The sequence below is a fragment of the Delphinus delphis genome, chromosome 1, assembly GCF_949987515.2.
Source record: "Delphinus delphis chromosome 1, mDelDel1.2, whole genome shotgun sequence".
Lineage (NCBI taxonomy): Eukaryota > Metazoa > Chordata > Mammalia > Artiodactyla > Delphinidae > Delphinus > Delphinus delphis.
In genome coordinates, this window is record NC_082683.1 from 36,289,834 (window position 1) to 36,315,591 (window position 25,758).

A 25,758-nucleotide genomic window follows, 5' to 3' on the forward strand; every position below is an offset into this window, starting at 1 on the left:
AAATTATAGGGAACACAGCGGGGGAGGGGAAGAAGGGGGCCCACAGCCATGCTGACACCTGCCATTCCAGCCCTTGAGAAAATGGGGGTGGGATGGAGGGCATAGTCTGCAGGGTCCCTCCGCTGATCCCTGTGAGTGCTATTCCTGAAGCTGGGCGCCAGGAAGAGGACCCTTCCCCAAAAGGGAAACTGAGGCCAACCTCAGAAAAGTAGAAGATCCCTGTCAACAAAGCAGATGAACTGAGGACAGGTATATGGGAAAGCTGGTGCCTGCTCCCAGGTGTAGAGGGAGGAACCTGGGCTCTAGGAAACCCTAAGAGCCGTACTTGGTATCCCAGGCTAAGAGGGGCTGAAATCCTGATACTTCCACCTCAGCTCCTAGCCCATGCCCTAGATCCTACTCTTTCTCCATTCTTCTCTCTTACCATTTCCCCTCTTATGCCCATATCCTTCCTCAGTGCTTGGTTTCAACAGCCTTGTCAGCTCTCCCTTATTCATCCTTCATGCCTGCCATCAAGCAATGCCCACCCCCCATCCCCCCCGGCTGGGTCCTACCACCGTCCTCTGGCCCCTTCCTGCCCACCCCCACAAGCACCCATTCATGCCTCCCTCAGCCCTGACCAGGGCTGCACTGACTGCAATCACTGATTTTCTTTTTCAGCTTTTCCACTAGTTTGTGATCTCCTTGAGGCCAGGAATGTGTTATCTTTATCTCTGAGAAAGAGATAAAGATATCTCAGTTTCTCATAGAATAATACCTGATGTAGAATAATTGTTTGACACGTGTTTGCTGAATGAATAAATAAATGAAGCAATGAGATCAAGAGCCAAGTTCAGAGGCCCCTGTCTAGTTCTGAGCCTCAGTTTCCCCATCTGTAAAATAAAGATAATGGCCTGCAGAATTTCTAGGGCCTCACTCACCTCTGAAATTTTCTGGCTGAATAAAGTTAGAATGAGCTTAGACTCCTCATCTCCTCACTCCCAGACCAGGACCACATCTGCTTCTTTTACTCAGAGCTGCCTTCCAGCTGTCCCCTGAGCATCTGAGGCCCAGCCACCAGGGCACATGATCAGCAGAGTCCCTTCCCTTCCTCACAGACCTAGCCACACCAACTAGAGCCATCCCGACCCGACCCCGGCACACACATAGCCTCCCCAGCTGACATCCCAGCTCTGCAAAGGTCATCTTGCTTCTGGGGCAGTTAGCTCTTCGTCCCTACCTCCCCTCCTTCCCTTCCTCTTCTCTACTGTCTCATTTCACCGTTGAGCATCTAATCTATGCCAGGTCTTTTTTCTATTGTCTATAGATTAAAAGATGGTTAAGAAACGGTCCCCACCCACAAGAAACTCACAACTCAATCATTCATTCATTCATTCCTTTGCTTCCATTCTCTGCCTGGAACTCTTTTAAGGCACATCTCAAATTTCATTTCTTTGGTTAAACCTTCTCTTTTTCCACTCCTCAAAACACACACCCAGAATGAATCACTCCCTCCTCTGAGCTCTCAGATGACCTAGTCTGGGCATCCAGGAGAGCCGTGATCACCCTCAGTCTTGTGTCAAAAGGAGGTGGGTTCTTGTGTTCAGCCTGAACTGGGAATTCCCTCAGGCATAGGGTTACTAGACTTAGCAAATAAAAATACAGGACGTCCCGGTAAATTTGAATTCTAGAAAATCGATGAATAAGTTTTAACATAAGTATATCCTGTGTAATAGTTGAGACATATTTATACGAAAAAATTATTCATTATTTATGTGAAATTCAACTGGGCATCTTGTATTTTATCTGGCAACCCTACTGAAGCAACCATCTTAGTCATCACTGGCATGGCCCTTTATCTCTCTAAAAGCTAATTTGACCCTCCCTAAGCACCAGAGGAAAGAAGAAGCAGGGAGAAAGATGTGGCCTTAAGCTAAAGAAGTCCTTCCTACAATCAGAGTTTACATGGATAGACAGGGATGTTTCTAGATGAATAGGGTTCCTCAACACTGTGCCTGTTAGCAGAGGCCAGGGGAGCATTGGCTGGGGAGAGCGGCAAGGGAGGGAGTTTAGGTATCCCAGTGGGTGCACTAGGCAACCTGCAGGCCCCTTCCTAGCACCATGTGCTCTGGTTACCATCAGGGACAGGGTGGGGACAGAGTTCAGGCTCCCAGTGGGCCCCCAAGTCAGCATAGCCAGTGCTAAACCCACGTGTGGTTGTGTATTGGGGGTACACAATTTGCAGGGCATTTTGGAGGGAAGAGCTCAGAATCTGTTATACTCACAGAGGCCAATGAGGTTATCCAAGTGAGATGGAGTGAGACCTGAACTGGGAGAATGTAGATTCCAGGAATATTGAAGCAGAATGGAGAGGACTTGGTGGTTAAATGAATGTGGGAAGGGGAGTAAGGCCAGGGAGGGGGCCGAGGGCGAGGCGAAGGTTACTGGCTTGGGTGACCAGGTGAATGCAGGTGTCTTTCACTGAGAAGAGCACTGCTGAAGAGGGCGGGGAGGGGAAAGCAAAGAAGCTGAAGTACTCAATTCTGGATTGTAGAGTGTCAGATTTTTGTGGGACATTCAGGCATTTATGTCCATTAGGCATTTGGATATAGGGGTCTGAAGAATACGGGAGGGATCTGGCATAGAGAAATGGATTCTGGAGTCGGCAGGGCACAGGTGGGAGTGATGGCCATAAGAATGAACAAGATCATCCCAAATGCAGAGGGAGGAGAGGAGAGGCCATGGAAGGAAGCATGGGGAAAAGTGAAGAACTGGGAGAGGACGCCACCCTGGCAGTCACCCAGGTCCTTTTCTGTCTTTCCCACTAAACTGTGAGCGCCTCGGTTTCAGGGACTAGATCGGATTATATTCTGTGTCCCCACCACTCTGCACCAAGTCTGGTTCAGTGAAGACATCAATGTTTGTTGAATGACTGCAGGAAAGAATCCCCTTTCTCCCTCTTTTCTTCCTTCTCCCGCTTTGGGGAGTGTGAAAGCAGTGAGGCTGAGGTAGAGACAGAGAGGGCCCTGGATACTCTGGGTGATGGTGTGATTAAACAAGACCTGCTTCACTAACGTGTGAAATGAAGTGATCAAGGTTTGATTGCACAGAGCATTGATTGCGTCCTGATAGATTTCCGAGAGGGGCAGCTGGCTGGGGAGGTGCCGTGCACAGCCACAGCCTCTGGAACTGCAAAGCTGAGTGATGTTCATGGGCTCTGAGACCCTCAGGCTCACCCTTCCTCTAGGCCAAGAAGCCCTAGGAGGTAGCAGCCGGCTTGGGGTGGAGGACTGGGACAAGGCACTTCCCTCCACATATAGCCCGGCTTATAAGTCTGTCTCTTCTTCCCTTACCAGGTAAGAAAAAGGCAGCAGCACTGTTTGACAGCCAGGCCCCTATTTGCCCCATCTGCCAGGTCCTGCTGAGGCCCAGCGAGCTGCAGGAGCATATGGAACAAGAACTGGAACAGCTGGCGCAGCTGCCTGCCAGGTAAGCCACCTGACGGGGAGCCTGCCCGCCGGAGGCCTCCACTCGGGGTTCTGGCCAACAGGTCCCAGCCTTTTGGCACAAAGCAAGGCCCTGCTGCCATTCTCCACTCTGCTTTCAATCCTCAGCTCCACCACCTGAATGGTGCTGCCTTTCTCTTCTTGCTCTGGTTTTGGAGATGTGAGGAGAGTGATCCTCAGCCTCAAAAGGGCACAAGAGGAGCTGGAAAGGGGAGGAGCCTCAGGGCAGGGTTACGGAAGCAGGGCCCGGGCCTGGCAGCTCCCCCAGAAGTGCAGCCTGGGGTTGCCATCCACCTTCTCTATGAATCTCAAGGTCTGAAAGGTGACAATTTTGAGAACGTGCTCAGGCGTGTCCCCCCTGCTCCGCCCCACCTCCCTTGTCCCTGCCTGAAGGACTGAGCAGAGCCTCCTCCCGGGCCTTGTGGAGGAGCTATGGTTGTTAAAGGCAGCAGAGGAAGTGTGTAGCAAATTACCCCAAAGCTTAGCAGTTTAAAGCAACCATTTCATGATGCTTGTGGAATCTGTGGGGTCAGGAATTCAGACAGAGCACAGAGGGGGTGGCTTGTGTCTGCTTCATGATATCTGGGGCCCCAGCTGGGAAGACATGGTGGCTGGAAGCTGGGATCGCCTGGCTGCTTCATTCACACATCTGGTGGTTGATGTTGGCTGTCAGCTAGGACTTCAGCTGGGGCCGTAACCAAAGCACCTACACATGGCTTCTCCTTGTGGCCTGTGCTTCCTCATAGCATGGCAGCTTAGGGCTCGAAAGCAAATGTTCCAGTCAACGAGATGGAAGCTGGACCACCATTTATAACTTAGTCTCAGAAATCACTTAACATCACTTCTGCTGTCCTCTCTTGGTTGAGGCAGTATTAGCCCACCCAGATTTTAGGGGCAAGGACATACACCCCACCTTTTGATGGAGAAGTGGCAAGCTTCTATTACAGAAGAGCATGTGGGATGGGAGACATGGTCATAGCCATCTTTGGGGGAAAGGGGAATACAGTCTGTTCCACTACTCCCAATCCCACCCCTTGTTCAGTTCAAGTCACCAGACTTGACTGATCTTCCTTCCTCTACCCTCTCACCTAATCCCCCGTGCAGGGTGTAGGGGACCAAAGGTGAATCAGAAATGGTCCCACGTAAGTTGGTGCAGCCAATATGGAAAACAGTATGGAGGTTCCTCAGAAAACTAAAAATAGAGCTACCATATGATCCAGCAATCCCACTCCTGGGCATATACCCAGCCAAAAGTGTAATTCAAAAAGATACATGCACCCCTATGTTCACAGTGGAACTATTCACAATAGCCAAAACATGGAAACAACCTAAATGTCCATCAACAGATGACTGGATAAAGAAGATGTGGTACCTATATACAATGGAATACTACTCAGCCATAAAAAAACAACGAAATAATGCTGTTTGCAGCAACATGGATGGACCTAGAGATTATCATACTAAGTGAAGTCAGAAAAAGAAAGACAAATACCACATGATATCACTTATATGTGGAACCTAAAATATGGCACAAATGAACCTATCTACAAAACAGAAACAGACTCACAGACATAGAGATCAGACTTTTGGTTGCCAAGGGGGAGTGGGGGGGGGAGTGAGGGAGGGAGAGGGATGGACTGGGAGTTTGGGGTTGGTAGATGCATACTATTACATTTAGAATGGATAAACAACAAGGTCCTACTGCACAGGGAACTATACCCAATCTCCTGGGATAAACCATAATGGAAAAGAATATAAAAAAACATGTTTCGGGCTTCCCTGGTGGCGCAGTGGTTGAGAGTCCACCTGCTGATGCAGGGGACATGGGTTCGTGCCCCGGTCCGGGAAGATCCCACATGCTGCGGAGCGGCTGGGCCCGTGAGCCAAGGCCGCTGAGCCTGCGCGTCCAGAGCCTGTGCTCCACAACTGGAGAGGCCACAGCAGTGAGAGGCCCGCGTACCGCAAAAAAAAAAAAACATGTCTCTATGTGTATAACTGAGTCACTCTGATGTACAGCGGAGATTGGCACAGCATTGTAAATCAACTACACTTCCATTTAAAAAAAGAAGAAAGAAAGAAATGGTCCCACCCTCAGGAGCTCATAATAGCAGAGTAAGGAGAGCCAAGCACTAGAAACCCTGAGGGATGGAGACTGCTCTACAGGAAGAACAGGAGCTGTGGGAGCATTGAGGAGGCAGCAAACCCAGCTCGGAGCAGAGAAGGCCTCCTAAGGGAGGTGAGGCCTGGGCTGAATTTTGAAGGCCAAAATACTAGTTGCTGTGTTACAAATTCCTCCAAAAATCCATGGCTTAAAACCGCAAACACTTAATATTTTGGTTTCTGTGGGTCATCAATTCAGACACAGCTTAGTTGGGTAATTGTGGGTAGTTGGGGGTAGTTGTGGCTTCTGGCTCAGTCTCTCATGAGGCTGCAGCCAGGATGTCAGCCAAGGCTGCAGTCATCTGAAGGTTTGACGGGGGCTGCAGCATCCGTTCCCAGGTTGGCTCACTCGCATGGCTGTTGGCAGGAGGCCTCAGTTCCTCAACATGCAGGTCTCTCCACAGGGCTGCTTGAGTTTCCCTGTGACATGGCAGTTGACTTCCCACAGAGGAAGTGATCCAAGAGAAAGACTAGAGAGGAAGCCACAATGCTTTTTATGATCTAGTCTGGGAAGTCATACACTATGGCTTCTAATGTATTCTATTCTACTCACTAGAAGCAGGTCACCAAGTACAGCCCACACTCAACAGAGGAGAATCAAACACTATAAGCTGTTGAAGGAGAGAGCACCAAAGAATTTGTGGGAATACTTAAAACTACCACAGAAGACTATACTAATGATGATAATAATAATCCTGGTGAACACCGTGTGCCAAGAACTTTATATTATGTCAACTTATTTAACCTTCACGACAACCACTGAGCTAGGTAAAAATTATTAACTCCATTTTACAGATGAGGAAACTGAGGTCAGAGAGGTTAAGTGACTTCTCTAAGGTTGCACAGCCTGTGAAGTGGTAAAGATTCAAACCCAATCAATCTGACTCTAGAGCCCATGCTTTTAACCACTCCCGCCTCCCTCACACACACACACACACACACACACACACGCAGGACCAGCCTAGAACAGGCAGGGAGTGAAAGAAACACTCTTCTGCAATTGAGTTCCATACCTTGGCTATCCAGGAGTGTTTCTGGGTAATTTGCTCCCAGTAGAGGACTTCTCAACAGGAACTAAGAATAGAGGCAGAGATGGAGGGACCCGCAGAGCCTTGTAATCGCAGTGCACCCCTAAGGGTCTGGAGAATGAGGGCCAAAGCTCTCTTTCTGCCTCTTCCTTGGGGGCCACGCTACAGCCTAGTGCCTGTGGCCCCATCCCTGCACTGCCCAGGGCATCCACTTCTGCCCACAGAAGTGTTCCACCCCCACCCATGACCCTGCACCAATCACTCCTCCCTCACGTCCTCTCAGAGCATCCCCTACGTCCACACCCTTCGGCCCACGTCCATTTCCTCACCCGGAGCCTTCACATCTGCCCCGCCCCTCACCGCCATGTCTTGCGTGCCCCACTTCTGTGCCCCTCTCGTCCAGGCCCAGCCCAGCACCCCCTAACCCTTGGCACGTCCCCCCTCCTCAACCCGGTGTCTGACAGCCGGACAGCGGGATCTGCACAGCAAGTGAAATTCCCGTCGGATCGATAAAGCCGAAGCGCTGGCGGCGACGGGTCGATGGTTTTATCTGTCTCGGCCCCGCGCGCCCGGCGCGCTGACAGTCCGACCGGCCGGCAAAGGCGTTCAAGGGCAGCCGCGCCCTCCGCCCCCTCCCCTCTTCTCTCCCCCCCACCTCCCTGCAGCCGCTGCACCCACCGGACTGCAGGCTGGACCGGTCCGCCGCCGCCCTTGTGATTTATCTGGATTTTTAATTGGAAAAAATTTGCGAATTAATTGATTTCAGGAACTTGCCAATTAACATTGTAATTGGGTGCGTGATAAATTCCCAAGGAGCGTGTCATCTCCCTCCGGGCTGAGGGCCGTGGCGCCTGGGTAGCTCGGGGAAGGACCCAGCCTTGGATGCCCTTGCCCCGCCCCTGCCCGCTCTCTAGGAGGCAGGAGAGGAGAAGTGGAGGTTGGGAGAGGATGTGGCACCCGGGCTCCCTCCCTCCTCCTCTTCCCGCCATCAGCGCCGAGCTTTAAGCAGGTATTTCACAGATGGGGAAACCGAGTCCTGCCGGAGGGCAAAGCTTGTGTGTGCATCACTCAGAGAGTTCTGGTCAGAGCCCAGATGAGGGCATCCCCATCCACGGCATGTGGCCAGCAGCTTCTTCCCCAGCTCTCCAATTCTCCCTTTCTGTTCCCTTCTCTCTGCTCCCCTCGCTTTCTTTGCTTTCCTCTTCTCTCCAGTTGTCCCCTCCCCTCTCTTACCCTGCCTTTGCCTCCTTTGCCCTCCTTCCCTTCCCTCAGCCTAGCCAGCTCCTGAGTCTGTGGATGCTGCTGCCAGGGTGCCTCTCCATCACCCTCCCACATGGTTGGTCCCAGAGGAGCTCTTCTGGGTGGGCCTGGTGTGTGCTCTCTGCCCCCTTTTGCCCAACAGCACAGAGCACGCTATTTTAGACACACCCAAGGGCTCACACAGAGGAGCAGGGACCTTCCAGCTCCCAAACTAGGGCTGGCTGTTTTTCACAGACACAGGCGCAAATGTATGTCCACAACATACAGGCACACGCACACAGCCCCATTCCAACACACAGGTGCTCACACCTACCCCCTAAAAGAACCACTTCCCACATATGCTCATTCCCACAGGCACAAGGGCACACAGACACAGGAAGAAGAGTCAGAACTCCCATTGGCAAAGCACTTACACTTTTCAAAGCACTTTTCCATTAGAGATCAGAGGCTGTGCCCACACACCCTCCCTCACCCCATCTTCTACCATTCCCCCTCTCAGTCCTGCATAGGAACTCCAATAGGCCCCAGGACTCGGCTACCTAGAATGAGAAGGGCAAAGTTAGACTGAGGACAGACAGTGGAGAGCCTTCGATGCTGGAGGGTGGTCTTGGAGGTAATGGGGGAATTAGAACATCAGTGAGCTGGAGAAGCCTATCAGAGAGCTGAGCTGTAGGAGAATCACTCTGGAGGCCAGTGTGGGACATGATTTGGGGGTAGAAGCAGGGAAGCAAGTGAGGAGGTTAGGCAGGGTCCAGGGGACATGTTGTGAAGCTGATCTAGGACAATGGCAGTGGCAGTGGGAACAGAGAAGGAATAATGAGAGACTGGTGGGGGGGGAGAAGCAAGAGAACTTAGCTGATTACTTGTGGGGTACTCACTAGGAAGAGCTTTCTGACTTGGGTCACAGGAAGAGTGATGATGGCAGAGGAGCAGATATCTGAAGGAAGGAGGGGACAGCGGACAGAGCTCTGGGCACGCTAAGCTTTCTCTAGGATGGTGATGGGGTGGAGACGATGTGTACAGACAGACAGGCAGGAAAATAGATGGGGGCTGAAGGCTGAAGGGTAGGTCGGGGAGTGGCCCCCAGTCTTCTCTGTGGCCTTCAAACAGGAGTTTCCACCCAGAGAGAGGAAAGAGCCTTGGATGCAGGAAGATTGCACAGAGCTGAAAGGAGGGCTTGGCTTGGTGGGGCCTGAGCTCAGAGACCTTTTCCTGGAGGCTTCCCTACTTTGAGATCTGGCCTGTAGGCTGGGAAGCAGGATCTCTGGTCAGTGCTTTAAAGGGGCTGGAAGGAGCCAGAGGGAGGCTGGGTGACTCTAGACGGGAGGCAGGGTGTGGAGATGGCAGTGCCCCCACCCCCACTTAAGCCTTATTTAAGGCCTGCCTCGGTGTTTGGTTGGGTAATGAACTAGATAAACAATTCCCCAAATAGATTAAAACGAAGTGTAACTTACAAAGGCGGCTGGTGATGATGGTTTATTCCCGGGCAGCACACCATTTCTTTATTTCCAGGGATAATTCAGTGTAAATCACCTTAATTAAAAGTGTCAGCCCAGCCCATGAATATTGTACTTAGGAACGCGTTTCCTGGGTCCCAGTTATAATTTAAAACCCATGGTTCACTAGGCAGCGAGTGACTAAGAAGGGAGGAAATCGTTGGGGGCGGGCTGTGGAAACAGGGAGGGACGAAGGCAGAGCAGAGTGGATGGGCTGGGCGGGAGCCCGGCTGCCAGCAGCTCAGGGCTCGGACTCTCTTCTCCAAGGTGGGCCCTTCGCCAGACTCCTGTGTCTGGGGGAACCAAGCACACTTGGAGGTAAGCAGGTTGCTGGAGGAAAGGTAGGGCAGTGGGGCGCTTGCTCAGGGAGAGGGAAGGAGTCTGGCGTAGTACCAGTCCAACTCGAGGGAAGGGGAAGAGGATTGCCAGGAAAAGATCCGTAGGACTGGCAAAGGGAGAGGCTGGACATCCTGGCCCTAAACGTCTCCATTTCTATTCACCGGCGCAGTAAACTAAAGCCCAGAGTCAGAAGTACACTCCCCAAAATGAAGAGAGAAAAAGAACTCAGAGCTCAGCCCTCCATCCTAACCCCTGAGTGTCTTTAGGAGGCTGTGTGGCCAACCGAAAAGCAGCACTTTGGACTCCGTCAGACATGAACTCAAATCCCAAACCCTGCATGGGCTGTGTGAGCAGAGAGGTGTCATGTAGCCTGCTAGTCAACTTTGTAAAGTTTTTGTGAAGATTTAAAGAGATGACACATCTAAAGTTCCTAGCCCATGCCTGTCATGTGTGGTGGGCACACAATAATTGTTCATTCTTTCCTCTTCTGTTTCACCCTGATCTTGCTCGGATAACACTCAGACTTCAGTCCAGGGGTCTGGCGAGAACAGTGTCATACAGTAGATGCCTCAGTTCTGCACCCGTTAAGTCCAGGAATGGGGCTGGCACAACGGCGACGTCAGCACTTGTTGACTGAGTGAAGGAAAGATAAAAGTAACAAACTCGCACCTAGCAGTTCCTCAAAAGCAGCTCAGTTTCCTCTCTGTATCCCTGGTGCCTGGATCAGGAGCAGGACCATGGGGACCATTTATGAACAAAATGGCACTGACTGGAACCCAGTCTGGTGGTCCTCTCCTGCCTGTGATGCCCCCACTGTGTGATCAGACAGGCAGACGGCTGTTTTTTGTTGTTGTTTGTTTTTTCAACATTTTGGCCATGTCCCGTGGCGTGTGGGACCTTAGTTCCCCGACCAGGGATTGAACCTGCGCCCCCTGCAGTGGAAGCTCGAATCTTAACCACTGGACTACGAGGGAAGTCCCCAGACAGCTGTTTTTACACTCAGATCTTAGCCTCAGCCTGCTGCTGCCAAGCCTTCTGGACCCTGCACTGTGATGTACGTGTCTGCTTGTGTGGGTGTGTATCCATGTGTGTCTACATTTGTGGGTGCACGTGTCAGGTGTGTGTTGGCGCACGTGGGTGTCTGTGCATGCTTGTGTGGATGTGGGCACAGCTCTTCATCCAGCCCTGGGTGACAGTTGTGAATGTGTTTTTAAGGACACATCTCTGGGAACAGGACTCTGTGTGCCTGCACCTCTTCGTGCATGTCTGAGCCTCCAGGTGTGACCACACGTTGACAGAATTATAGACAATGGATATGTGTGTATCTGCCTTTACACCAGGGTTTCTCAACCTCAGCACTACTGACATTTGGGGCTGGATAATTTTTTGTTGTGAGGGTCTATCCAGTACCCTGCAGGATGGTTAATCCCCTCTACCCACTCCATGCCAGTAGAAAACTCCCCGCCCCCACTTCTGACAATCAAAAATGTCTCCACACGGGGCTTCCCTGGTGGCGCAGTGATTGAGAGTCCACCTGCTGATGCAGGGGACACGGGTTCGTGCCCCGGTCCAGGAAGATCCCACATGCCGTGGAGCGGCTAGGCCCATGAGCCACGGCCGCTGAGCCTGCGCATCCGGAGCCTGTGCTCCGCAACGCGAGAGGCCACAACAGTGAGAGACCCACGTACTGCAAAAAAAAAAAAAAAAAAACAAATGTCTCCACATGTTGCCAATTGTCCCCTGGGGGGGCAAAATGGCCCTGGGTGAGAACTCTTACTTTATCCAAATCTGCCTATGCCTTTGCTCACATATTGGGTGTGTCTATACCTGACCCAGTGTGTGTTCCCTGTGTATACACCACCCGTGTGTGCCCGGGTGCGTCTTTTGTGCTGTGTGGATCTCTTGGGTGTGCTCTACCTGTACACCTTGTATGTGCATCTGTGTGGGGACCCTATGTGAATTGGCTGTATTGCCTCCTGTGTGTATCAGCCAGCGCCTCTGTGTGCATGTAATATTTCTGTGTGCGTGACAGCACGTAAGTGAACGTGTGAGCACAGATGTGGTGAGCACAGTCGGGGTGGCAGGGAGGGAGGGCCAGGAACAGGGATATTAATGTTTCTGAAGTGGATCTGATTTGATACGTCTTGTTCCATTGTCAGCATCTGTTTAGCGGGGATTTGTAATACTTCGTGGCTCTGGATCACTCATGCTTAGCACAGGATTTGGCCTTGCATACCAATTTTGTTATTAAACACAGTCCTCGCCTCCCCCACAGCCCATCCATCACCTCCCACCCCTGCTCCCCCCACTCTGAGCCGCCCACTGTATTTCAGGGCCCAGCTACCGCCCACCTGCCGCGCCTGATGCCGGAGGGCCTGGGGCTGACAAATTGAATCAGGGGGAGATCATTCCTGGCCTAACGCAGTTTGCAGCATGTTGGAGGGAAAATTGACAAGAGCCATGTCAGTTCTATCACCCCAATCCCATAGGAGCTAAGAGCAGGCTGAGGACTGGGTTGGAAGGAAGGGGGCAGGACAGGAAGAATCCTCAGGGCTGATAGGAGCAGTCAGGTAAAGCCCCTTTCCTCAGATCCACGAGACAGCCTACCATGCCTAGTGTCAGTACCCCTGCCCAGGAGCCCACTCTGGCCCCTGGCCCCTGATGGAGGCTGAGTGAGGCAGGGCCAGCTGGGGCTGAATGGGCTGGGTGGAGCTTGGCTGAGGGGGGCTGGGCTAGGCTGGCTATGTCTTCTCTCCTTGGGATCTTCTTCCTATTCTACTCTTACACGCCCTGGGCAGCAAGTGGAATGGTCACCCTGTTCTCTTCTTTCTTGGCAGTAAGAATTCCCTTCTGAAGGATGCCATGGCTCCAGGCACCCCCAAGGTAGGTGGACAATTGTGTTTTCCTCCAGCCCATCCTAACCTAAGCCCACTCAGAACTGGTTCTTGAGAAAAAGGAGCTCTTCTTGGATCCCCAGCTGTTTTCAGGGTTTGATCGTCAGCCTGAGGCCTCGGGCTGCCCTGTGCACTTGAGTACATATGTGTATACATGTGAGTAACAGTATGCTCACCTGACTTTCTCTTCTAGTCAGGATGGGGTCAAAGCCAAGAATGACCTGGGGGTGTGGGGGGACCCAGACACTAAGTCTGGGGAGACTCAAAGGAGGAAGGTGAGCTGTAGCAGGTAAAGAAAAATATAGAAGTGCAGGTCAAGACAGGTGGTGCAGGGCCTTAGAAGCCAGACCATGGGGTGTGTGCATGTGCTTTGTCCCGAGGGCAACAGGGAGCCAGAGAGGATGCTGGGCTCTTTTGGGGAGACAATCTGACCCTCTGAACAGACACTATGGAAGGGAAGCTTGAAAGCATCAGATGGAGAAAGGAAGAGTTAAGGACAAGTGGCTCAAAGGAAGGGCCAGAGGCCTCAGCAGGATGACATGACTTGTACCAAGAACTCCCATAGGTGGCCACACAGGTAGATGGTACTGCATCCCCAAAGGTGATGATGTTTTGAGGGAGTGGGGACCTGGGGTTGGAGGACTAAACGCTCACTCACTGAGTGTCCTCTCCCCCACCCCTCAGTAAGGTGGCATCCTGTCTTATAAGTTCTCACAATGACTTGTAAAAGCAGAAATCCTCAGCCCTTTCTACCGGGAGTGAGGAATGAGTGCTGAATGGATACATTTTTTTTTTTTGGCTGCGCCACATGGCTTGCAGGATCTTAGCTCCCCAACAAGGGATTGGTCGAACCCTTGGCAGTAAAAGTGCGGAGTCATAACCACTGGACCACCAGGGAATTCCCCAGAATGGATGAAATCAGTAAGGGAGTGTGTGTGGAGAGATCAGAGCAGAAGCCAAGAAGAGAGTCTGGGACTCCTGTGCTGGGGGTCAAGAGAAGGTCCCAGAGCCAGGGAAGGAGCAGAAGAGGAACAGTGACGAGTGAGGAGGGGCACAGGAGAGCATGGTGTCCCAGGATCCTAAGAGAATAAAATTCCAAAATGTCTGGGCTGGTCAGCAGTCAAGCAGAAAAGGGCTAGAGAAGGAGGCCATTGTATTTAGAAGTCTTAAAAGCACTGGTGACCTCTGAGAGAGCAGTTTTGGGAAAAGGAGCCAGAGTGACAATCTTACTTCCAGGGGGTTGGCCTGTCTCCCCTGCAGGCCCTTCAAAAAGGTGGGAGTGGACTCCACATTTTCATTCAGGAATCACTCAACACAGCAAGCTGGACAGAGGAGGGGCAGGGAACCTAGCCCAGCCCTGGACTGATGCAGGCCCTGGCCAAGGAAGCAAAGCCCTCCCAGCCCTAAAGAGAAAAGGCGTTGGGGGACAAGTGGGGGGCCACACTGGCGGAGCTTGGCCCAGGCTGCAGTCGCCAGTGGCTATGGTTAAGGCAGGCAGGTCACGGACGTGCTGCCAGGTCAGCCACAACCACTGACCCCTGACACCTGAGCATGGCCGGCAGGCTGGGGACTGGACCCCAGTGAGGCCTGTGTTCAAAGCACAAACACAGACACGATCCACGTCCACACCTGGTTCCCCACATACACAGATGCACACCCACCTGGCCCCGTGAGAATACTCATACAGGAAGTCTTAAATATGTGCAGATTCCTGCAACCACCAACGCGGGCTCATTGATAATCAGACTTAGAGGCAAGGGCCACCGCTCACCCACTTCTAGATATAGGCTCACGCCCCCAAAGCTGCCTGTCTCAGGGTCTGTCCTCAGCCTGGAATGGGGCTTTAGGGAAGCAGGTCATGGGTAGAAGAGGCACGAGGTAGAAGGTTCAAGCAAGAGACTGAGAGGACAGGGAGGAGGGAGGGAGGAGGAGGAGAGGGCGAAGGGGCCTCAGACAAGATTGATGGCCTCGTTGCCATTAAGAAAAAAATTAGCCGGTGGCGGCTATCATATTAAAGGGTGAAGAAGCCGTGAATTATTTTCTTAAAGATCTTATCGCTTACAATGATAATTTTACCTTCCAAAAGGCCACTTTTAATGAGGCGAAGAGCCAGGCAAAAAGTCATGATTTAATGTGGGGATTTTTTTTTCAAAACACATTTTACTGCTTTTTGGTCCATGTTTAAAAAGCGCCAGTGACCTTTTTTTATTCCGCTTGCCCCAGGTGTAATGCTGAGGCCTCTCAGGGCTTCTAACCTAGAGAGAATGAAAGAGAGCACACAAGCGTGAACTTTCTCATGATGGGGGGGCAGGGGCCCCACGATGCTTCCCCTCCTCAGCATCCTCCTTGGGACCAGAGAAGGAAAGGCCATTGCCTGAAAGCCTCTTTTCCAAGCTGGGGGCCAAGGCACCCACTCGGCCTCCCACTGGGCCTGGGTAGGTGAGGAAGGCGCTCCAAGTTGCAGGGAATCCCATCCCAGTCCCTGCCTGGCCTCTGCCCTCCTCTGCTCTTGTGATGAGGCCGAGTCAGGGAGCCCTGCCAGACCAGCAGCTGCCCCCCCTTCCCAGGGCCCTCGCCTGAGGATGTGCAGCGTGGCCACCGCATGCAGGTCACATCCTAAGGCTCAGTCGGAGATGAAGGATAAATGGCTGCTCCATCTTTCCCAAATTGCTTTCTTTGGGCTGTCAGTGGCGATTTGGCATGGTTTTCTAAGCTGGGGAGGCCTCCTAGGGAATTGTATGCTTCCGGCTCTGGGCTGTGCAGGCTGGAAAAGGTGGGGGGGGGGGGAGTATGGATTGCTTTCAGGCCTCCAGGCCCCAGTTTGCAGTTGAACAGGCCTTGGCAAGAGGCAGCAAGAGCAGGCTGAACGTGCCATGTGGTATTTAGAATTGCGGTGCTCGTGTACAATTTAAAGCAGACAGTTTATTAATCTAAACTGCGGGCATATGTAGAAGAGCCCATGCAGGATTGACATGGGGGGATTAATTTTGCTGGGATTTTTGCTGGGGTCATCGCCACAGCACAGGGATAAATGGAGCCAGTGTACATCCCTAGCTGCACGAAGGAAACTCTTACACACTATTTAATTTACTGTCTCCATAGCGGGGCTGCCACCAGCCTGTATTAGGGGCAGGCAGGGCAGCAGGGATGTGGGTTTACCCCCAACCCTTCAGAGGGGTCCCAGAGTCTGCTCACTATGGGAGAACAAAGCCTATATATAGTCTCAGCCCACTGGGAGGCCTGACCCACTGGGACAGAGATTCGCTGGGGTGGAAGAGGTTGGACCCTCTCCAGGGGTCTCCACCCATCCCTAGGATCAAGCTATCCTTTCCCACAACCAGACTCTGGGGGGCCTGACCACATGCCTTCAGAATCTCAAGCGGTCTCTACCCCTCTGCCCTCCTTTTCTCTGCCTCTATCCCAAAAGCTCCATAGGACTGGACACTCTAGGGAACTGACTGTAGGTCTCATTCAGCCTGAGGCCACGTGTCCTTTTTCTTCTTCCAGTCCCTCTTGTTGTCTGCTTCCATCAAGAGGGAAGGAGAGTCTCCGACAGCATCACCACACTCGTCTGCCACCGACGACCTGCACCACTCAGACAGATACCAGGTGAGGAGGGGTGGGATGGGCCCTGCCTTATAGGGCAGGCCTGGGGCTAACTCCTCCCATCCTCAGGATACAAGGGGAAAGGCCTGAACTGTGTTTGGTTCCCTCTGTGTCTAGTGCTTCTAACTGAACCGAAAGGCACAGGTGTCAGGGAATGTGCCGTAAATAGATGGATTTTAGGGAGAGATGCCAAGGTCACCTGGGCTCAGGTGGGCTCTCTGGGAGAGATGCCAAGGTCACCTGGGGTCAGGTGGGCTCTTTGGAAGCATCCCAGCCATCTGGAGGTCTCCTCTAGGGTTCCGTTGAGAGAGAGAGACAGAGAGAGAGAGAGAGAGAGAGAGAGAGAGAGGGAGAGAGAGAGAGAGAGGGAGAGAGAGATTGCCTGTGAGTGCCTTGGGCATAACTACACAATCCTAAAACATCAGAGCAGGAGGGGGACCTAAGGGTAATATCCCAGCTTATACAGACCTTATTTGTGGTAGGAAGGAGAAGGAGCTTCCCCCAGAAGTTTCTGAGGAGAGACAGAGCCCTGCCTTCAGGAGCCCCAGTCAGAGGGCAGAAAACAGGGCTTGCTCTAAGGAACATGCTATCCAAATGGCAGCATGACTTCTCAGGGAGCCCTTATGTGAACAGGGAAACACAGCCCTGACTAATGCAAAGAGACAAGGCAGCAGGGACCTATCATCTGGGGTAGAGAACCAGGGCCACTGCTGGTACACAGGAAGCCTTTCTTGGAATTCGAGGTCTTCTCTCTGGGCACTTTTTCCTCCTAGCTGACACAGCCTGGCGTCAGGGTGCAGAGTTTGGTGAGTGGAATACGGAGTGTGGGCTGTACACCAGCTTCAACTAGCACCTCCTCTGCTGGATGCCCTTGTCTGGGACTCAAACTGCAGAGCCCAAAGTGCCAGCCCTGGGGAGGGATCCCTGCTCTTGCGAGCCCTGGTTTGAGAAAGGCAGTCAGTCCTCACCCAAACAATCCTGATTCAAGATGGAGAAATGACCCAACTCTAGGGGATTCTGGGATAGGGAGACAAGGCTCCATCCCAGAGAATTCTATCCCAGAGGGAGACAGAGCCCTGCCTTCAGAGGCGGATCCTCTCTATTTCAGCCCCAGCATTCAGCTCCACTATTTGTTGAACTAGGGGAAGAGTAACCATCAGGCATAGGCATGGCATGCTAGGCATAGGCTAGGTGTGCAAAGGCATGGCACCAAGGCCTCTGTGATTTAGAGTCAACCTTTCCAGCTTCCATTTCTAATACTGCCTTCCGTGAATCCTGTGTGCTGTGCTCACCAGATGAATGCTAACCACTCGTTGGCTGTGCCACTCCTTTCTTGCCTCTCTGCTTTTACACATGCTGCTTTTAACCGGGTTATTTTACCCCACCCCATCAAATTTCTATTTATCCCTCAACAACCTGCCCAACTTCCCTCTGCTCCAGGAAGCCTTTCCGGATTAGCTTTCTCTTCTCATGACCCCTTCATGCCCATGTTATTGCCCTGATCATCTTATATCAACACCCATTTAAGTATGTTTCCATTATCTTCTAGTATATAACAATCCATCCCAAAACTTAGTGGCTTAATACAACTTATAATCTCTCATGATTTCTCACGATTCTGTCAGCTGAGTAGGCCTTTCCTCATTCATTAAGCTCATTCAGCTAGAGGACTAGCTGGCCTAGAAAGTCCAAAATGGCCTCACCACATGTCTGGGAGATTAGGGACCTTGGTTTTCTTCCATACGGCCGATCATCCTCCAGGAGGTTAGACTGGCTTCCTTACTTGGCAGTCTCAGGGCAGTGTCATGCCAAGAGGGCGAAGGCCAAAGCTGAAAGGCCTCTTGAGGCCTAGGCTCTGGAACTCACAAAGCTAACACAATCAAGGGATGAGGAAATGCAGCTCTTTGATAGGAGGAGCTGCAAAGGATTATGAACATACTTAATCTATCATGATGAGCCTGACTCTTGCACTAGACTGACAGGCTCGCCAAGGCCCCTTCTTTGCTCCCTTCCTTTACTCAAACACTTATCTAGTACTCACTCATGCTCAGCCCAGGCTCCCTGCCTTCACGGGGTTAGATGTGCAAATAGATAATTACAGCCCAGTGTTTTAAGTGCTATGAAAGAGAAAATCAGAGTAAGATTCACAGAGGAGGTAATGACTGAACAGGATGAGTAGGAGTTCACTTTGGTGGACCAGGAAGAAAAGATATTCCAGATCAAGGCAACACTATGTATGTGCAAAAGGCAGAGAGGTGTAACACAGAATGATGTATTTGGGGACCCACTAGCAGTTCAGTTTTGTTAGAATGTAAAACACAAGGGGAACTGGTAGAAAGTGAAGCTGGAATCCCCTGATCTTTACACAACACCTGGCATGTAGTAGTTGCTCAATTATGTTGGACTGTTTTTAAAAAATCATCAAACTTGGCCCTGAAATCAGGAGGTACTGGTTTCTGGTTTGGATTCCCATTTCCTTAGCCCCTGCTGGGTTACCTAACCCTTTAACCATTACCTCACTTTACCCTCATAGCAACTGTGCAAGCTAGGATTCATTGCCCCCAATTTATAGCTAAGGAAACAGGCCTAGAGAGAAGAAGTGACTTTTCTAAGAGCACATATATTATAAGTAACCAAGTCAGGATTTGAACTTGAGTTTGTCTGGCCCTGAATCCTAGATTGTTTCTCAGCCCTGCACTGGGCTTAGGGGCTTCCCTCATAAATATCCTCCTCCCCACCCCACGGATTTCTCCTGCATGCCAGACCCTGTTACTGGATAGAGATGACCTCCCAAGTAGAAGGGACAGGTCTGTAAACAGTCAAAATATCCAAGTTCAAAGGAAAGCCAAGGGACTGTGAAAACTCAGAGGAAGCAACTAACCCAGCCCTGAGGGAAAAGCGAAGTCATCCCAGAGTCCTGTAGGATGAACAACAAACAGTTATCCAAGCAGGGAATATGGGTGCATGGAGAATAATATAGCCCAAAGTCCAGAGTATGGGGTGCTCAAAGAGCTACAGGTGTGTCAGGAGGGGAAAAGGAGAGAGCAGGAGTGGCAGAAGAAGAGTCTGGAGAAATAGGCAGAGCACGTCAGAGACGACCTGTATGCCACGGTGCAGATCTCAGTGGAGAACCACTAAAGGATTTAAAGGGGAGAAGAAAGAGGGTCAATTTTGCATGATACAAAGATCACACTGCATGTACAGTGGAAGATGGGTTACAGGGAGAAAAGCTGGAGATGAGAAGGCCAGATGGGAGACAGCTGCAAATTTAGAGAGCTCCTAAGATTATGAACCAGAGCAAGGACATCCAAGATAGGTATAGTCACTGAAGAAACACGCAGGGATGGCTGGCCTGTGCCCAGCGCTGTGCCGGGCTCTGGCTTCACCCAGGACTCACACATGGCCCCATACCTGGAGTGGTCAGCCCACCGACAACCATTGGTACAAGCCATACTGAGAGTAGAGATGGAAGTAGAGAGGAAATGATATTTTTCGGTTAGGCCTGGAAGGGCGAGAAGGAGATACACAGAAGGGGAGATAAAAAGATGTAGGAGACCTTTAGAGGTAGACTCTGAGATGAAAGAAGGCTTGAGTGTGAGGAACTGAAGGAGGGTGGGGTCAAGGACGACTCACTCTCAACTATCTGGTGTGGGCACACCAGAGTGGATGGTGGTATCCCGTTAGAAACTGAGAATCCTGGAAGAAGGCACTTGTTTGAGGGATGCTGGGTTCCACTTTGGCCGCGTGGCTGTGCGTTGCCAGTGGCAGCTCCAAAGGTTGTCCAGAAGACAGGTGAAACGTTGGGAATCCTCTAATATCGGGACTGATGAAAGGCTGGGGACTGGGGAAGAGACAGTTGGGACTCGCGGTGAGACGGGCCGCTGCGATCAGGAAGTCCTACGCTATCTCCCCAGCAAAGGGGTAGCCGCGCGGGAGGCGGGAGCCAGGCGGGGTTCCGGGACGGAAGGAGCCCCGCGCTGGGAGGGGCCGTGGAGTAGGGTGGGAGGACCTCGCAGCCACTAAAACCCGGGCGGGTTGGCTTTGCGGCCGGTGGGAGGGACCCCAGGGCGGCCTCAGCCTGTTGCTGCCGGAGTGCGAGCCGCTGTTTCCTGGTCCCGGTCCGGCAGCCCCCACCACTTCTTGAACTTTCACCCCCGGCGCGCGACGGCGGCGAGTCACGTGATCAAGGCCAACATGGCCGCCGCCGCCGTTGGGAGCTGAGGTGCCGCCGCCGCCGGGCAGCCGGGGGGAATCCGCCCGCATCGCCGCCCTCGCCGGCCGGGCGGCCGCGGGGCCCGGAGCGCCGGAGGCCGGGGCTGGGGCGGCACTGCGCGGCGGCCACGGGGTCCCGCTAGAGCAGCCTCCGGCGGCTATGCCGAAGGCCCGGAGCGGCCGGCGGAGCAGGGGGGCCGGCGGGAGGGAGGAAGTAGGTTTGTTTACGGGCTGTTTGGGGCGGGGCAGGTGTGGACCGGGGGCTGGGGCCGGGGCAGGGGTCGGGACTCGAGGCCGCGCTGACGCTCTCTTCTCTTTTTTGCATTTGCCCGGGATCTTTTCCCAGACCTTCTTGCGAGTGCGAGCCAACCGGCAGACCCGACTGAATGGTGAGTCTTGCGCGGCCCCTCCCTCTGCCCCACCCCCGGCCTCCTCCCTCCCTCACTGCCTGCAGTTCTTGACTTCCCTGGGTCTCTTCGACATTAGGGCCCATTGGCGGCTTCTTCACAGTCACAGCTCCTGAGAATATGCTGACCAAGGCGGCTGCCCTCAGTTTCTCCATCTGTCTAGTGGAGGTTATGGTCCCCAGCTCTTGCGTGAGCCTCTCTAGGCCTTGAAGAACCCTGGGGGTCAGTAAGTGCCAGAGAATGAGAAACAAGCCACACAATTCCACGCGGGAGCTCAGTTTTGAATTTGCAAACTGCTGGGACCTCACTGTACAAGCCGGCAGGGCGCTGAGAATGTTTTTCTTCCAGTTTTTAATCAGTGCCCAGTAGTGTGAATACAGCCTCTCTGCTGAGACTTGACAATGCAGTGAGATCTGGAGTTCCCACGGCAACAGGAACTAACTCATCCCAGGGCTTTTTGAGTTATCAGTCGGCCCACATTTCACAAAGGTGATCAGCGTGGGCTCGACAGCTCTTAGAGGCCTTCTCTGAAAGCACTCCGTGTATGTACTACCTGGCAGGCCACCATCCCGCCCCCCCGCCCCGTGCCCCTTTTGGATTCAAGCCTCTGGAACGTTCCTATTTGCTGAACACAATTGAATGATCTAGTTTTTTGTGCTGGCTAGGGTGTGGTATATATGGGGGTTGTCTGTAAGGGGCTTGGGGGTCTCTAGGCCAACTGGTGAGTGAGGCCATGGACGTTCAAGATCCCCAGTTCCTGCCACTTGGTTTCTGCTGGGAGGCTGAGCCCCAGACTGGGAAAAGGAGAGCATTTATCATGGGCCGGCACCATGTTAAGCACCTTTATCATAACTGAGAGGAAGTGTTAACACATATTTTGTAGATGAGGAAACTGAGGCTGGGAGAGGTGAAGGTGATTTGTTTATAAACCACACAGCTGGGATGTAACTGCGCCATGGTTTGAACTGGTTTGTTTATCTCCAGAGCCTGTGCTTCTTGGACCATGCCATGCTACCTCCTTGGCAATACTTTGACTTGTCCTACTCAGTGGAAGCCTCTAGGTAGGGAGCAAACTTTCCCTATCATGTTTTAGTAAGCTTAGTTCAGGACTTAGAAGATGAATGGCAGTAAAATAATCAAACCTCAATTGCTTATCTGAGAATTTCCAGGTGATGCCCAGTCCATCAGGGACTTTCCTGGGACTACAAGGAATTTTCTGGCATGGGTGGCCTGGGCAAGGAGAGCATCCAGTATCATGCCTTCCTTGGCAATCCTATGAGATTCGTTCCTTTATTCAATTATCAGTGTCTGCCATAGTCTCCTTCTTACCAGAGAGGCACTCCCTTGAGCTTTAGGCCGGGTAGGGGAGGAACCTTTGTACTGGCACACTGCTCCATACAGGCTTCTAGAAGTCTCAGGGTACCTTGCTCAATGCCTTTCTGATATCTAGCATCCCTTCTCCATCCTAGCCCTGGGTCTAGAGCAGTTAGTCCCCAACCTTTTTGGCACCAGGGACTGGTTTTGTGTAAGACAATTTTTCCACAGACTGGGGCGGTGGTGGGGGGAAAGGATGGTTTCAGGATGATTCAAGCGCATTACATTTATTGTGCACTTTATTTCTATTACTATTACATTGTAACATATAATGAAGTAATTACACAACTCAGCATAATGCAGAATCAGTGGGAGCTCTGAGCTTGTTTTCCTGCAACTAGATGGACCCATCTGGGAGTGATGGGACCACCTCAGCTCCACCTCAGATCATCAGACATTAGATTCTCATAAGGAGCGCGCAACCTAGATCCCTCGCGTGCGCAGTTCACAGTAGGGTTCGCGCTTCTGTGAGAATATAGTACTGCCGCTGATCTGACAGGAGGTGGAGCTCAAGCTATAATTCGGCCAATGGGCAGCGGCTGTAAATACACATGAAGCCTCCCTCGCTCACCTCCTGCTGTGTGGCCAGGTTCCTAACAGGCCATGGACTGGTACTGGTCCGTGGCCTGGGGGTTGGGGACCCCTGCTCTAGAGTGTCAAGATGGCCCAAGCCTGAGAGTCCAAGGGTTAGGGAAGTCAAGGTGAAGGAGTCTAGATCTTTGTCCACAAAATCAAGCGGGGCACCAGAACATAGTCACATCTCCTACAGTGAGAGCACAGGAAATTGAGACGGGCCAGGCTGCAGACCACGGTTTCTCAAACTCCATGCTCAGTCCTGGTGGGATGGTGGCTTTCTTGCTGATTTGGCTCTTTCTAGGGCTACTCTGTTTTAGGGTTGGAGTAGCTCCCTGCCTCATACCCGCAACAGGCAGGAGCCCCAAGTGCATATTCTTGCTGACCTAGCACACTCACAGGATCAGTCTTTGTTGATGCTGATCGGTTGGGGGCACTCTTGGGACAGGAGAGCCTTCTAAGCTATGGAGTCAGGCCTGCTTTCCTGTGCTGCCTTTGCCACTTTTTAGCTACCTGGACAACTGCCTTGACTATCTTTTTCTGTTAAAATGGATAATACAACCTAGTTTCTGGATACAGAATAAAATGAGCTACCTTGTATAAGGTATTCGGCTCTGAACCTTACACACAACTGAAGCTCTAAACTGTAACTTACCGACTCTCACCTGCATCACCTTTCACCTGTGTCTCGCTCCCTAAACTGCATTGATGAGCTTTCCACCAGGGTCAGTATCCACAGGAAGTTCTTTCTGGCCTTGCAGTGGGGAACCCTTCCCTCCTTGGCTGGCTCCACCCCTACCCCCACCCCAGTCAGTCTGGTCTCAGAGTGGCTAGCTCTACTCCTCTTGCATCACAGGAGTGGATAGAGGGAACAGAGTCCCTTGTTTTGACCCCTTCCTGCTTCAGTGACAGGAGGGCTGCAGAGAGGGATTAGTGAGCTAATTAGAAATGATTGTATCTCTCGGCATTAATTAGCAGTGCTGTGGGCTTGCAGCATGCACTTTGGAATTGAGCCCCCTGCGGGACAGCATGGCAGGGAGCCCTCTGCACTGATTAGAAATGATGGAACAGGGCTTCCCTGGTGGCGCAGTGGTTGAGAGTCCACCTGCCGATGCAAGGGACATGGGTTCGTGCCCCGGTCCGGGAAGATCCCACATGCCACGGAGTGGCTGGGCCTATGAGGCATGGCCGCTGAGCCTGTGCGTCTGGAGCCTGTGCTCCGCAACCGGAGAGGCCACAGCAGTGAAAGGCCTGCGTACCGCAAAAAAAAAAAAAAAAAAAAAAAAAAAAAAGAAATGATGGAACAGGTTTGGGTAGGCACAGTAAGGGCTACCCTCTCAAGGTATCTGGGCTGTCTGACTCAGATCCTCTATACCTTTATGACTGGGCCTCAGTCTCCTCTTCTGTAAAATGGGACCAGTGGACATGAGAGAAATTTCACTGGGGTAATTCTACATAGGACACTAAGGTCTGTACCTCAGGGCTCTTGGCCAGGAACAAAGGGGTTTTAACTGATAAGTTAACAGCAGGCCAAATCAGGCCCCTGGAGGGACCTTGGATTCTAACCAAGAAATGTTCTCTAAAGTTATGCTTCTTGACTCTAAAAGAGCCTGTGGTCTTGGCCTTCTGGGGAGACACATAGCAAGTGCCAAGGAGAGCATCTTTGCTCACTGGATTCATTGAGCACTGCAGGTAGGAAGGTAAGGGTTGAGCTTGAGCCAGCTGTGGCCGAAGAGTGGACACTTCACTGGCCTAGCACCAATCTCCTCCCCAGGTGCTCTTGGCAAGGTCCAGTCCCCAAAGGAGCCGAAGGTGCTGCATGATGAGGGCCAGATGAGGCACTGAACAAAAGGGCTAATGGCTGGCAGGAGGTCAGGATGTGTCAGCTCCACTGGGACCTTGGGAACTACAGTGACCGTCTGCCTGTTCTATGCTTTGTTTTCGGTTTCTCCATGCAGCTCGGATTGGGAAAATGAAACGGAGGAAGCAAGATGAAGGGCAGGTATGTCCCCTGTGCAGCCGCCCCCTGGCAGGATCGGAGCAGGAGATGAGTAGGCATGTGGAGCATTGCCTTTCTAAGGTAGAGGGGCCATCACCACCTCCCTCCCCTCCCCTCCTTCCCCTGACACTAGCTGCTCACTGCCTCCAGATCTATGGGCTGTTGGGGTCTCTCTGTGGTCTCAGCAGCTTCTTACTCTCTGTTCTTTGCTCTCTTCCTTTGCTTTCGCTCTCCCACTCCTCTCCTGGGGCTCCAGTGGAAAACTATTGGGGAAAAGCCCAGGTCTTTGACCTCTAGATTGGTTTACTTCAAAGGAGCCCTAGAGCTGGGGGCCTGTGGGGCACACTGCAGCTCGGGGCTAGGGCTGTGCCTTCCTTGCAGGCCCTAGGGAGCAGGTAGGGACGGCCTGGGACCCGCATGATCCTGCTCTGCTCTTCACAGAGGGAAGGCTCCTGCATGGCTGAGGATGATGCCGTGGACATCGAGCATGAGAACAGCAACCGCTTCGAGGAGTATGAGTGGTGCGGGCAGAAGCGGATACGGGCCACCACTCTCCTGGAAGGTGGTTTCCGAGGTACAAGCAGCTGACACATAGGCAGTGGCACTCGGGCGGCCAGGCCTCTGCTGGGTATCCATCTGTTGGGAGCCAAGAGGCCAGGGCTGGTGGCTGGTCATTCCACCACGTGCGAGCTGCTGCTGGTGGGGCTCCTTTGTGACCGTGCTGCCTGCCTGTGATGTGCATATTAAAATGGATGTATTTGGGTGGGGAAATGGAACTGTGAGGCTGTAGGCTAGGAGTGACGAGGGGGTCTCTCAGCCTCGGGTGATGCATTGAAGGTGACAGCCAAGCCACGTTAGCACCTGCATAAAATATTAAAGGGACGGTTATGCATTTATCACTCCATCCCTCTTAAGGCTGATAAAT

The 25,758-nt window shown here is 52.3% G+C and overlaps 1 protein-coding gene across 3 annotated transcripts in view; it reads left to right on the top strand.

The window, feature by feature from the left end:
* RNF220 (ring finger protein 220) overlaps positions 1-25,758 on the top strand; it is a 217,200-nt gene that overhangs the window by 176,519 nt on the left and 14,923 nt on the right. Inside the window, exons 2-7 of one of the 3 annotated variants that reach the window (XM_060021219.1) lie at positions 3,336-3,468; positions 12,606-12,651; positions 16,170-16,271; positions 20,827-20,869; positions 24,793-24,914; positions 25,275-25,407. In XM_060021219.1, coding sequence (XP_059877202.1) covers positions 3,336-3,468; positions 12,606-12,651; positions 16,170-16,271; positions 20,827-20,869; positions 24,793-24,914; positions 25,275-25,407 — 579 coding nt within the window. Of the gene's footprint in view, positions 1-3,335; positions 3,469-12,605; positions 12,652-16,169; positions 16,272-20,407; positions 20,695-20,826; positions 20,870-24,792; positions 24,915-25,274; positions 25,408-25,758 lie in introns of those variants that run through there. The other 2 variants (XM_060021223.1, XM_060021227.1) reach the window with 2 other exon arrangements.